The 15,315-nt window shown below is 38.2% G+C and overlaps 1 protein-coding gene across 1 annotated transcript; it reads left to right on the forward strand.

Moving 5' to 3' along the window:
- Positions 1–13,430: 13,430 nt before the first annotated feature.
- On the forward strand, positions 13,431–15,097 carry LOC131287171 (thymidylate synthase). The gene is made up of 3 exons (XM_058316197.1): positions 13,431–13,833; positions 14,401–14,747; positions 14,806–15,097. The coding sequence occupies exons 1-3, from the start codon at positions 13,476–13,478 to the stop codon at positions 15,013–15,015; spliced, it is 915 nt and encodes a 304-aa protein (XP_058172180.1). The 5' UTR covers positions 13,431–13,475; the 3' UTR covers positions 15,016–15,097.
- The last annotated feature ends 218 nt before the right edge of the window (positions 15,098–15,315 follow it).

The following is a 15,315-nucleotide window of genomic DNA, read 5'->3' on the forward strand; positions in this document are numbered from 1 at the left end:
TCAAATACAAGCAAGCAGCGTCTTACCTGTAACGAGAGAAAAAGATAAAACGGACTTATTAGATAATATGTTCGATTAGAAAATTAAGAAATTGATGAAATCATCATATTGAAAGTGGCAAAACTTTTAGGAATAATAAAATCGGCACAGCCTAGTATTACCCCTTACCATTTGTTAACCAAAAACTCTTTTTTCGTAAAATTTCGTATGGTAAAAATAACTGAAGTTCTGACTTTTGGATTTTTTATGTAGATATTTTTTTTTGAAATTTGTTACAACACAATAATTTTAATTATTTTGCAGCTGCCAACTGAATAAAGAATGTAAATAAATGTAGTAATTATTTACATTCTATATTCAGTTTGTTCATTTTAATATTTTACACGGATCGACTGTTATGAACAAATTTGTCACTACTATGACAGTATTGGTTGCTGATATATTTGAAAGTTATATAGCTTATTAGACTTATAGTTATAGAAAGTTATTACAAGCTTTTCTAATGTTCTTATCAACATCAGATTTCTTCTATTTAAAAAAAATATATTTTGCACCAAGACCGATTTGTACAACAAGACCAAACTATGGAACACAAAATAAAAAATGAGTTTTGTTACCACATTTGCCGAAGAGGAGCTATTCACTGCATGACCCTTTGTCCAATGGGACGTGCAAGAATTGAATTATTTTCTTTGTCTAGAAACACAATACCCTTTATTTTAAATGCAAAAAGGAAATATAAAAATACTGCTATACTTTGGCTTCTTCTACTTTTCCTTTCTATCTTCACTTCATATAGCATAGTCCAAACAAAGCATTTTTTCCACTGGTTATGCACGTGAGAACATTGAGTCAGGTGCATGCTTACATTTGTCTTCTCGTTCTCCACGTTGGTCGTCTACCTAAAGATAGCACAGCACGTGTTTAGTGAATAGTGAAGCTTAACGAATTCCTTGAAGAAAATTCTCTCAATGTTCGTTTAGGATGCAAGAAATTTAGGAAATACTCACTTAAAAGATGCACCAGATTTAGAGTGTTTTCCTATAAATTACATTTGTTAAATTAAACTTGCCTAAAGGAAGCTCTTTTGATCTTATACAAATTTTTATTTATATGATTTATTCTATGCTCATTAAATTATTCGTATTTAGCTATACAGAGCGTAAAATTGTTCTCGAACAGATAATCATTGTTGGTCGTTTATTGAAACGATCGCAACGATTCCGACAAAAACAGTCGATATGACAATGTATTCCATGTGTTGATATTTTAATATACATAACAAATGTATATGTTTATGTTATACTCATAAGTAAAAATTGGGCTATGCATTATCATTCTAAGCCTGAGCAAACAATTATGGCTTTGTGCCTCGGAACCGAAACGGACCTTTGATAATAAATACGTACCAAAGTACCGTATTCCCTTGTTTATATCATGACATAACAAAGCTGCATTTTATACATCGGTACGATATTTTGTTACTTAATTTGTTTGAGTACACAGTACTAAGTACGACCAAACGAATCTGAAACAGAGATTATTCGGAATATTTTGCCAAAAGTGGTTTGTCATGTTTAGCAGGAAGCAGCAATAAATTGTGTAGAAGGTACAGAGGTGGTTTTCACTAGAGCATTTCACGCACGACTAAATACAGTAATTTACTCTAACTGCAAGTTGAATGCAAAGATACGTTTGCGAATTACATGGCTAACGTATGTCGTTCATATAATCGATTTTACTTAAATACTAAGAAGAAACCGTTCTGCAAAATATTTCTTTTATGCAACACCAAAACTAACCTATAATAATGTTCGCTCCTTTCAGTCCCATCATGACCATGGTATCTGTTCCAATCTTCATCGTTAGAATCAGTCCGGTTGTTAGCAGATTGAGTCGAATCAAAGCATCGATCAGGACACTATTGATTGTGTTTATGAGCAAACACAACGACAATAATGCAGTTCGATACTGTAAGCGCTGCCCGAAGTACGCCACTTTGTCGTTTATTCCGTCGCACTTTGCACTGATATCACATCAACAACTCACTCGAGCATCGAAAAGTTCAATGCTACTAACCTAATATTTTCGATTTACTTGCTACTCTAATAATACAAGTAACTGTACATTATGCACACACATACACACATACATACCTAGAAAAACTACATGTTCGATTTTGTGACTTTTTAGCGACAAACATATCATTAATCCGCAAGTTTTATGGCTTCCGTAACTTGGTAATCAACAAACCAAAATCACTGATTCCACTCACGGTTAAATGGCTTCCATGAACTGCGTGATCTCATAGTAAAATTAAATCTATTATATTCCACAAAGGGTATTTTATTGTTTCACCCACAAAAACATACAAAAATCACTACTAAACAAGGCTACCTTCCTTGGCGAACGGATGTTTCGGAAATGAGTCCAGAGTGAAACTGCAAAGAATGGTTCTGGTTCAAGCAAGAAAGCCAATGGACTGTCTGGACCCTATCGTTCAGCGGTGGCAGCTACTTCCGGCGATGACTCACCGGGGTCCAGACAGACCGGCGTCTGGAGTACAACGATTGCATCCTTCTTGCCAAAACTGTGCGCAGCGCCACTTCGCCCAAAGAAGCTCCAAAAGTTGCGAACGAAGTCGAAACTTGGGTTCCGTTTCATGCCGTGGAATAAATGGTCGCCTGACTTTTAATTTTTGTTCTTTTTATTTTCCAATGAGTATGTAGACGAAGCTTTCGGAACGTGTGGTGGTTAACGAAGGTTTAAGAAGCCTTGTACAACACTCACTACACGACCGGGAGGGTCCACTGACTAAGCATTAAAAATACTCCATGGTTCACAGTGCACAGACAGACGCCTGCTACGCCCTGAAAATCCTGACCTAATCTCAACGACCAGAACGATGCGACTAATGTCCTTTTCGCGTCGCTCTTTGTTTGGCCAATTCCACATTACTCTCCGGCAGTTCGCGAAAGCTCTCCACAGGGAAAGCTTCTCGTTGCATGTTCAGTTTTTCGCAAAAGAGTTCTATTATTTTTCCCTTCTCAGTTCCGGTTCGTGCTGCTTTGTGGATGGATTTTCAACGGTCTATGTCGAGGGTGTTGGTGATTTTTCTCACAAACAAACAAGCACCTTTGGCTTTCAGTATACTCTCGTGTATGCACAGCTTGCAGAAGCAATTCGTCGTCGGCATGGCGGCTGCGTTAGAGTAGCTATAGCATTACTTGTTTTCTCTAGGGTATGATTTATGGCTCCACGTTTTCAACTTGCACGGTATAGGTACGTAACGGATTTTTCGGAGAGTACCGTTTAGAAGGACAGAGAAGGGATCGGTCGGATGTGCATCAAGAGCACGTTCGGGAAAAGTTCGTCCGAAAAATGATAAACTATTACAAGTTGCAGAATACTCGCGTTCCACTTTTGCAGCAAGTTATTTTTCTCTCCCCTAACAGTAATGCACTTGGGTATCATTTTTATGTATTTCCATGATTAAACCCCCTATTCCCTTGTAGTTATAGTTTTATTTGGGGTATTTTGTTTAGTCGTTTTTTTAAATTATTTTCAAATCTGCTTATGACATATTGTTTCGCCTCACTAGTCTTACTAAAATCCTTTTGCGGGAAAACAAAGCTACCGGAATCCTTGGCTAACACGTATTCATTCTCCTCCTCCTCCTCCTCCTTGGCGTAACGACCTCTTGGTCATGCCTGCCCGTTAAGGGCTTACGAGACTTGTTTCCCTGTTGTACGTGGATAGTCAGTCCTCTCGTACAGGGGAGGGTCCGGTCTCGGTTGGGATTCGAACCCACGCCGTCGAGGTGGTGAGCCCCGGCGCTCATGGGCCGATTTTCTAACCGGCGCTACCGCTCGGCTGTCGCGGACCCCACGTATTCATTATTACCCTTGAATTAGTGACCATGTTTTCCGAGGTAAGACGTGGATGCATGCCTAGCAAGATTACAAATGACTCAACAGTTTGCATGACACATGCATGAATTGCCTGCTATTATGTCATTGGGATTTTTCAACAATCATGAGGAGAACTGCTAGCATAAACAAACTTTCCCTCAAAACTCTCCTCACGTCGTTAGATTAACTTTCAATGCAATTTAATAATTTTCGATTTCTCATCCGCTGACATTAAAGGAATCGAACAGATGCTTGAACATATGTCACAATGTAATGTGAAAATCATTCAAAATTATTATCAACCATGTTATAGCTTAACTATGCTACATGCCTCCAAATTCCACGCTTTGTTTGTTTGTCCTAGACACATAAAAAGACACGTGCTAATACCGACAGTATCAACCATCATTTGGCGGCATGGCTAATCCAAAGGGCAGCAAAAGCTATAGGCTTGCAAAAAACGTGACCGGAAGATTGGTTTGGCCGTGTTGATTTTCAGTGTATTGCTAAGGAAACACCGGAATTTGTTCCACCTTTTTATTACATACATTTTCAGTCAATCGAAAAACCTACGTCCACAAAGGTAAGCTGGCTTCTTTGCTATCTGCAGACGAGCAACTTTTGACAATATCAATTTTGAAGTTTTTTCATCACCATAAACATCACTGAATAAAAATATTTTCCATTTCGTCCATTCTCATGTTTTGGAGAGCTAGATAGCTCCCGTTTAATACCATCAGAGCCGTGTGATACTCAGCCATGGAGACGAAATTTGTTAGTTTGCGTTCAAGCAAGCCTGGGGATCTGTATTAGTTCATGGAATAAACATAGAAGATAACCAATATTTGCTCTGTCAACAGATATTTACCAATACTGAATAGGAACACGAAAATTATTATTTTATTGAAGGTAGCAATTTCCCAAGAATATCTCTTCAAACCCTAAATTATGTTCAGGACAATGTATTTCTCTAAAAAACCTTCGATGAATTTGATTTTTACTTGACAAATGCCATCTTTGGCGTTCGTCTTCGGCAAATAACTTTAAATCGTAATTAAAAAAAATCATCTATGCCATAGAGTTCAATTAATGCTTACACAATAAAATATCAAATATTTCAAATAAAACTGAAGCAATTCCGTCAAATCAAGAACTTTACAATAGTACTGTTCCAGCTCAAATAAACTGGAACCTTCATTTCACGGATCAGTACAACATATGAACGACCCGTAAAATGACCGGAAATCGATTCTTAATGTGATTCGAACCAAATTTGCCGTGTTCTATCGAACGGTGTTGATCCGTTTAATAGATGTTTCATAAGTGTCGAGCTCTGCAACTGACAGGATGAAAAATACTGGTTTGAAAATTGGACGTTATTACGATACGCGAAGATCCAAAACTGTCCTGCGATATTGAACCAGCGCCAATAAAACACATTTGTCTAGGATGAACATGAATCAGTCGTGTGAAGCAATGGACTTCATCATAAATTGGCAGGTATCCAGCCAGTTCGCTGGCCATCGCGCATAACATAAGATACGGTTTCTCTGCATATGCAACTGATTATACCAACAAAATTTCGACAGTTCAAGAAACTGTAAGTATTCTTTAGCATGTTGTACTTTGTGGATACCGTTTTGTGCTCATCAGTTTTACTGACATTGTATTTAATTTCCTTAATTATGATCGTTACTGTCAGGTATTATCAGTTGACCAGGCCATGTGAGCACGACGTGCTCAACTATGAGCAGAAGAAAAAGATTATCAGTTAACACTGGGTTGCTCCTCGTTTTTGCTAAAACCATATACAGAAAGTAAACAAAAACCGAAACGTATCGTATCGAATTTATACAGATTCTCGTTCCTTCGTATATTTTCATAGCATCTTTTAATCTGAGGGTTAACCTTTTTTGTTGAAATCAAATTGTAAAATAAAAAGTAATTTCGATAACGAATAACACAGCTTACGCTAAAACAAATTTGAGGATAACGGAATCAACTAGATAATTACTGGTATCATATTTGCTAAGCACAATAGAATATTAACCCGAATACTATTGATACTACTCTTTGTATGGCTAGGAAGTGGCCCAATGAATGGAAGAAAGCTATAACATTGCAGAATAAGCAATTATTTTAAACAAAACAATATTTCATCATGATCCGCTATGAGAAGTTGATGAAGAATGTATGTTTCACAACCATTCATTTTTTATTATTTTATATAAATGCAAGTCATTTGACACGCCACTCGGTCTATCGAACAAACTTAACGCATACTACTATTGCCAATTTAATACATGTAGGAACCGCCTGAGTCTGAGTTAATGTGGCATTTTATTTGAAATAATGTAATACTATTGCTCTATCGCGCTAAGTCCGTTTGTAACAGTTCCATGGCCGTCAGTTTCACTCATTTCCATTCGACCAGTCACCTTCACCCACGCGCTAATATATTCGATCGATGTGGACGGCATTCAGCTCCAATAGGTGATGACCTTGAACGTAATGCTCAGAACGTGGTGAGAGAGAGAGACCTAGCAGCTAAAAGCGATAGACTAAGAGAGAAGCAAAAAAGAAGGACAAAGTCCTTGCTGCAACTGCCTAAGAGGACGTGGGGAGGTCGCCACTGCCAGTTAGGAGATGGTGTTAGGGCGAATTGTAGATTTCCTTTGGCGTCCTTAAGTCTGGAATCGATCCATTACCCGTCTCTGTTGCGATAAAAACGCCGCTGAGTGATAACAACATGTGTTTGTAATTTAACAACATGTGTTTGTAATTTCCAATGTTTTTTAGCACACTACAGTAGTTGATAGTGACTAGAGTTGAAAGACAGCTTTATTTCTATGACTAAATAGTTGACCATTTTACATGTATGAGCGCTAGTAAACATATTGTTTCTACAATTAGCGAATTTAAACAGATTTTTAACTGATACAAAACCCATCATCATTTGATCAAGTATAAAGACGGAAACGTAAAGTATTAATACGTTGACTGCCAAGCGTTTTAGCACACTTCCTTAGTACAATCTTTTTTGATAAAATTTATTTATAACACTAGGTAAAACGGCCCGGTCACAGGGCTATGAAACCGTGCCATCTCAAGCATTGAGATTTTGCAAGCAATTTTGTAAGTCAGTTATTGTTCCTGCAGGAACTTGGCGAGAGCAGAAATATAGCCCAACGAAGTAATGGCGTTAGTTTTGTGCTATTTTGATAGTTTCTGCAATGGCAACCTGCGTTAGGAGCTTTTTCGCAAAGGATCAAGGCTTTTCTTCATCATTTTTGGGAAAGACTGGTTTGAATACTTAAATATACACATTTAACAGTACCTATGCCATCGTAATGTTGCCCCCTTGTTTTGGCGCAGCTAAGGGCATTCTTCACCACGTGCCTTGTTCGACTCAATTCGTGCATGTTTGAATACGGCATTCCTTGCCTAAAAACTTGCATTCACGAAACATTTTATACTTTCTTGTTGGTCTAAAAAAGTACCTTCTCAAAAAACCATAAATACAGCCACTGTCCAGAACTGATACTCAACAGAAGTATAGCTCAATAAAGATCTCGATTGGTTTTGAGTTCAAACAGTTTAGTTACGACAGTGCATAAGGAACGGTCTGAATTAGACGGTACATGGTAAGGTCTACTTAATACTCTCACACAACAAAATCTGCTTTTCTATGATCTAAATTTGTGAAAGTTTTGATATTGACTTAAAAGCAATAGTTCCTGACGTCTCGTATTGCAAAAACCCACGTTGTTATCGAGGTAAAATATGAACACCTGTCCAAAGGATGTTAAATCACTTGTTAAGTCAAAAATAGAAGACAGATCTTTTGAGTACATGGTTTACCAACTTTAAACAACAATTGACGGCATTTACGTTTGTTTATACGTTTCTTGTGATTTTGATTCCTCTAATATTTTGATACCTGTTCTGCATTTGTTAATTCAAAATTTTGTGATTCTGGAGAAAACGTCTAAACGCTCTTTGGTGGTCACAATTTGTTCAATCAAAGTACAATTCGATAAATTTCGTTACCAGGTGGAAATACTTTGGAACCAACTGGACACCGATACTGTTCTGGTTATTGTACGTAGGTGATCATTTTCCTATCGCGCCATCACGCGCAGTTTCCCGTAAGCAATAAGTCCGGTTCAACACTAGTACTGATTTATTAAATCGACGATTTTCGAAAGCCAAGCAAAGACTTAGCTCCCTAAAGAATTTGTTTTAAATATTACTGCAGTTTTTATGATGCATTTCAACGTGTTGAGAATGCTGGGACTTATCTTCGTCAGCTCGGATCTGGGAGCAAATTTGGTCATGTACCAGCATCAAATAATTCAAATCGTTGGACTTTTTAGAAAATATTAACTTATAAATAAAAATATCAATATTTTAAAAAAATGTGGCTGACATTAAATGTTTAGATATTCGTACATTTTGTGAAAGTAGTAGCATTTTCCCACTTAAAGTGCTTCTATGCTCAGCTATAGATGTAAAGATGTAAAGATGTATAAAAAGTATTAATTATTCCCATCGAATTCCATGAGAAATCGCAATAACTCCTATCTTGTATGGTTTTGTTTTTCTTCATGCCATGGGACAGAATGTCCTTACCTAAGCATACATTTCTTTTTTATATATCGGTTTCTTGTTTATATATTGGTTTCTAATAGGTTTCGTATAGAAACTTCTATAATATTTGCTTTTCTTCACAATTTGAGTTTTTTAAATTCTCACGTCTGTCGATGCCAAGAGACGTAAATTAAAACTCATTCGATGTAGATGTTCGCCATCCTGGTTTGCAAGTTTGCTGTTTAAGAGAAGCGTAGTTTTAGTTAGCTAAAATATATTGTTTTTCATCCAAAGCAAACCACCGTAGTGCTTGTTCTACGTGGATAGTCGAAATCGTGAATTCCCAGACTGGTTGCTTCGTGGTAAAGTGAACGTGAAGCGAACATGAAGCAGCAAACCGGGTAGCAATAAAAATATTTGTACTTCGTAACGACTCCGAGGATTACGATGTTCTTGTGTACATGGAGGTTTATTGCTCTGACTCATTGATGTTTATATGAGACGACCCACGACCAGGAACGCTAGGTTTCGAGAAGCGTTGTAAAGGGTAAACCCATGTCCTTCGGTGATGTTTTGTATTATTTCCAAGTTGTGCTCGTTCAAATAACCCACTTTATACCACCACTTCATCAGTTGGCCGTTGATTTTTCGCCTTTCTCACTAGTGACACATTGTATGCAATGGCATAAGGTCTTTTCGTTTTTTCACTGCTCCGTAGCTTTGAGATGTGGTCAAAGCAATGAATTTTTCATTTTTTATCCCCTCCATTTTACCTTCCAAACGTTAGGTAAACATTGTGCCAAAGCCCATTGGACCACCTTTTACGACTCTCGATAGTTGAAATATAACGAAGTTTTTGTAAAAGCACTTTTTTAGGTTTTCTACCGGAGAGTTCAAACCGCGTAACGCAATGAAAAAGTAACCATATGAATACGTGAATTCCACTTACCATCTACCAGGCATTCGTCAAAAACTGAGAATTGGCAACGAAATAATGTTCATTCCTGAAAGAAATAGAAAAAAAAATTTGTTTCTTATTGATTTCACTTATACTTAACTATTCTTTTTGAAACTCATTTTCATTGAGTGTCGTCTACAAATAACATAAAAAAGCTTTTTAATGAAGCAACATTTACTGTACTACAATATGTTGCAGTATTAAATTAAATTAAATAGCGTTAAATAAAAACCTATTCAAACTGACCATTACAAGCAAATGATACGCAATAACCCCCATCTTGGGGGTCCGCGACAGCCGAGCGGTAGCGCCGGTTAGAAAATCGGCCCATGAGCGCCAGGGCTGACCACCTCGACGGCGTGGGTTCGAATCCCAACCGAGACCGGATCTTCTTCCCCCCTGTACGAGAGGACTGACTATCCACGTACAACAGGGAAACAAGTCTCATAAGCCCTTAACGGGCAGGCATGACCAAGAGGTCGTTACGCCAAAAAGAAGAATTCAGCTAATAAAATAAGTCGGTGCATCTTAACCCACAGGGGCATCATGCCCCACTTTCTCCTATATACGAATGTATGATTATTCCCCCCGTTTGGAAGAAGAAACGACAAAAAAAATTAAATCTTCTTGGTTTCACATAAATCTTATATATCGACATAATCATTTAGATATGGACGGGCTTTAGCGAACGATAATAAAAAGTCGTATTTTACAATCGGCCAAAATTTGGTTCAATGTTTTTTCAGCATAAAGCCGCAACACTTGACATAGTGATGAGAATAGCGAAAGAGTTCCGAAGAAGGGAACTAGGATATTTGAAATTACAGTCGGGGGGCGGATTATCCAGGTGTCTTGCAATTTGTCGGATCGAAATTAGCAATAAAAATTAAATAAAAAAATAATTTAAACATTTTTTATGATTATTCAACTAACTGGAACTGGTCAAAAGTGAACTAGCCAAGACTCAAACCAGGTATTTTAGACGTATTTTAATATATGTTCGATTATCCGTGGAATTCGATTTTCCCGGGACCTACCGGTCCCGACACTCCGGATAATCGACGTTCACCTCTATTCTAATAAATAGTAATACTTTAACCCCTTCACAGTTTTGCCCGAGCCTGGCTCGAGCAGTTTTTGTTGCCTGTTTTGTTTCTATCTTCGTTGTGCAACGTTAATTCTATGTACACCGGCTTCAAAAACACGTCATTACATGTTTGTACTCATTTAGGCGATACTAATCGAGGAAATTGAACAACATTTAATACAATATTGATCTAAATCACAAAAAATCACTAAAATCATCGTTACTGTGAAGGGGTTAATAAAAATAAAATTTGCATTAAGGGAAATGTAGCCTATTAATTATCACTCGGTTGATAAGAATTCAAGGTTTTATTTTTGATTGCGAACACGAGCCCTACTCGGGGTTCACACTACAGGGCGACGTCCCGTCACGAAACGCGACGTCCCATCACGAAACGCAACGTCGCCTGACAGGCGGCCGAACTCCTAACTCGGGGTCCACACTACAGCGCGACGTCCCGTCACGAAACGCGACATCGTCTGACAGGCGGCCGAACTCTATACAAAAAAAATGTCGCACAAATCGCGCTAGTGTAGAAACAGCGAAAAACGCGACGTCGCGCTAGCTCTTGTCAAATGTCAATTCGAAACGTAAACAAACCGACAGCTGGACGAAACGTAAACAAACCGAATCACAAACGCGAACAAAACGAGCAGTATTCTTCACGAAACATCGGATTTTTCGTTGTACTACTTATTTCTAGCTTTCACAAAAGTAATTCAGTTATGAAACTCCGTTTTAATTTATATTTTTACCAAAGTTTTTTCGGGTGCCGAAACGTAAACAAACTGCTCTTCAACAAGTAGGAGATGATGTGGAAATATATACTTCCTGCGGCGGGCCAAAATATCGTCGTTGTTTGTTTAAGTTTGTTTTCTCATTGAATTTCAAATGTAGAAGCGCCAAACTCACTCAGGGTGCATAAAATACGTAGCTAAACAAATATCATGCATTACTACCTCAAAATTCAACAAAAAATTTTAGCCGAGTTTGCGCCCCAATGTGATACATATTTCCACATGCTTCCCTACCTCTGTCGCGCTTGGCTTGCACGATTGTTCTGCCGAAACTGGGCAACTTTTGAAACGGGACGTCGCGCTGCAATGTGGACCCCGAGCATTTAGTTGCTTAACTCGGGGTCCACACTACAGCGCGACGTCCCGTCACAAAACGCGACGTCGCCTGACAGGCGGCCGAACTCCAAACAAAAAAAATGTCGCACAAATCGCGCTAGTGTAGAAACAGCGAAAAACGCGACGTCGCGCTAGCTCTTGTCAAATGTCAATTCGAAACGAAAACAAGCCGACAGCTGGACAAAACGTTAACAAACCGAAACACAACCTCGAACAAAATGAGCAATATTCTCCACGAAACATCGGATTTTTCGTTGTACTACTTATTTCTAGCTTTCACAAAAGTAATTCAGTTATGAAACTCCGTTTTAATTTATATTTTTACCAAAGTTTTTTCGGGTGCCGAAACGTAAACAAACTGCTCTTCAACAAGTAGGAGATGACGGAGAAATATATACCTCCTACGGAGGGCCAAAATATCGTCGTTGCCTGTTTAAGTTTGTTTTCTCATTGAATTTCAAATGTAGAAGCGCCAAACTCACTCAGGGTGCATAAAATACGTAGCCAAACAAATATCATGCATTACTACCTCAAAATTCAACAAAAAAAAATTTTTGCTTATGATCAGTAGTTTTTTGCTGATCACAATAGCAAATAATGCATATGCAAACAGACCATCCTTTAATCAAAAAATTCCCAAAAATTTTCGGAAAATATAATTTTTTCTTCGTATCTAGATCAAAAACTATACAAAAACGCAAAAAAACAGTGTGATAATTTTTTGAGCCATTTTCTCAACTTGCCTGAACTGTGAAGGGATTAATTTACGGTGAACCTTCATTTTTGAAAGTAGCTGTATCTCGGGGTCCACACTGCAGCGCGACGTCCCGTTTCAAAAGTAGCTCAGTTTCGGCAGAACAATCGCGCAAGCCAAGCGCGACAGAGGTAGGAGAGTATGTGGAAATATGTAGCACATTGGGGCGCAAACTCGGCTAAAATTTTTTATGGAATTTTGAGGTAGTAATGCATGATATTTGTTAAGCTACGTATTTTATGCACCCTGAGTGAGTTTGGCGCTTCCACATTTGAAATTCACTGAGAAAACAAACAACCAACGACGATATTTTGGCCCGCCGTAGGAAGTATATATTTCCACATCATCTCCTACTTGTTGAAGAGCAGTTTGTTTACATTTCGGCACCCGAAAAAACTTTGGTAAAAATATCAATTAAAACGGAGTTTCATTACTGAATTACATTTGTGAAGCCTAAAAATAAGTAGTACAACGAAAAATGGGTTCGAAACCCAACAGAGACCGGACCCTCCCCTGTACGAGAGGACTGACTATCCACGTACAACAGGGAAACAAGTCTCGTAAGCCCTTAACGGGCAGGCATGACCAAGAGGTCGTTACGCCAAGAAGAAGAAGAAGTACAACGAAAAATCCGATGTTTCGTGAAGAATATTGCTCGTTTTGTTCGCGTTTGTGATTCGGTTTGTTTACGTTTTGTCCAGCTGTCGGTTTGTTTTCGTTTCGAATTGACATTTGACAAGAGCTAGCGCGATGTCGCGTTTTTCGCTGTTTCTACACTAGCGCGATTTGTGCGACATTTTTTTTGTATGGAGTTCGCCCGCCTGTCAGGCGACGTCGCGTTTCGTGACGGGACGTCGCGCTGTAGTGTGGACCCCGAGTATCGAACAAAGCGAGATCGCTTTGTGAGTCCGGAATTATTTGCAATGATCGTATCTTCTTGGAACTGGGTTCTTTAACTGGAACGATGTCAACTGTTGAATGGCGCCAAAATTCATGACAGTAGTCAAAAAGGCGTCAGTTTGTTTTGGAGAATCAATGAGCAATGGCGATAAATAAGAACGGAACCGAGGTGCAAGCCATGATTGAGGAAAATAACGAAGAACAATCCTACTTACATTTAATTCGAGATATCTTGAGCAAGGGAAACAAACGGCTAGATCGTACCGGTGTTGGCACCATGTCCATATTTGGTGCCCAGATGCGTTTTAGTCTTCGAGACGGAGTTATACCTTTGCTCACTACAAAAAAAGTGTTCTTCAGAGGTGTTGCTGAAGAGCTACTGTGGTTTATCAAAGGCTCGACTAATGCAAAAGATTTGCAAGCTAAAGGAATACATATTTGGGACGGTAACAGCACCAGAGAATACTTGGACTCTTGTGGTTTTGTGGACAGGGAAGAAGGTATGTTATGCTTAGTATCATCGTTTATTGCACTTTCTAAATTTACATCTGATTAGTTCTTTTCTACGAGACTTTATACACTTATATTGAAGTTCACAAATTGGGCAAATTAAAAATGTTGACAAAGAATTCCGTTGGGTACTTGGTACCAAAAAGCTAAAGAAAACGATACGCATACACATACGAGCCAGAGTACACAGCAGGGATGGTTTCACAAATTAGAGAAGATAATAGAATAAGGCCTTCAATGTCGTCAAAAAAGGTGTAACAACATATTTGTATAGTCGTATACAAATATACTTAAATTACTTAAGTGTTTGAGTTCCGCCAAGATTGTTGCCGACATCAGAGCTAAAGCAATGTATTAGATGAATGCGATCATTGTTAATTTAAGCAAACATGATTCATCATCGTCTACAAATTTTGTCAATCACTTAACATGATTTTAAGAATCTTTAAAAAAATGTTATTTTTCAACGACATATCATGCAAGCAAAGGTTTTAATTTATTTGTGTTCAAGAAAAACAATGCAATTTTTCTTACTTATTTTCCTATAACTTTTTCAGGTGATTTAGGACCAGTGTATGGCTTTCAATGGCGGCACTTTGGTGCTAACTATGGAACATGTCACGATGATTATAACGGTAAAGGTATTGATCAGCTGGCTGAAATAATCGAGAAGATAAAGAACAACCCTTATGATCGTCGAATCATCATGAGCGCCTGGAATCCTATGGACATCCCGAACATGGCACTTCCCCCTTGCCATTGTTTGGCCCAATTTTACGTAGCAGATGGGGAACTGTCCTGCCAGATGTATCAACGGTCGGCCGACGTAGGTCTGGGCGTACCCTTCAATATTGCAAGCTACTCCTTGCTCACACACATGATTGCCCACGTCACTGGACTTAAGGTATGACATAATAGTTTACTATTTAGAGGTACGTGTTTTAAAATATTTTTTTTTTCAGGCAGGAGACTTCATTCATACAACTGGTGACACTCACATTTATTTAAACCACGTTGACGCTCTACGTAAGCAACTGAAAAGAAAGCCATCAAAATTTCCAACACTAGCATTTAAACGAAAGGTAGATTCAATCGATGATTTTTGCTTCGATGATTTTGAAATAAAAAATTATAACCCGCAGTCAACCATTAAAATGCAAATGGCAGTTTAAAGGACTGGCTTCGATAATTTACTACATATTCACTGCAAATGTGTCAGTAAATTCGTTTAAAAATATACGCTACAAAAATGTAAGTGATTTTGAAGAATTACAAAAGGTAAAATAAAACAGAACTAAGAGAACAGAGCAGAAAAACTAGTTGAATAACATCTGTCAGATATTATCAATTGTACAGTATATCCTTCCATAAGATATATGCTGCGCGCTCAAAGAACATCCTTAAAAAGGCGCAATTATCAGTCATTGGCAGCTCATATTTGCAAAACCTAACGCCTTCGCTAACGAGCTTAT

The sequence above is a fragment of the Anopheles ziemanni genome, chromosome 3 (assembly GCF_943734765.1).
Source record: "Anopheles ziemanni chromosome 3, idAnoZiCoDA_A2_x.2, whole genome shotgun sequence".
Taxonomy (NCBI): Eukaryota; Metazoa; Arthropoda; class Insecta; order Diptera; family Culicidae; genus Anopheles; species Anopheles ziemanni.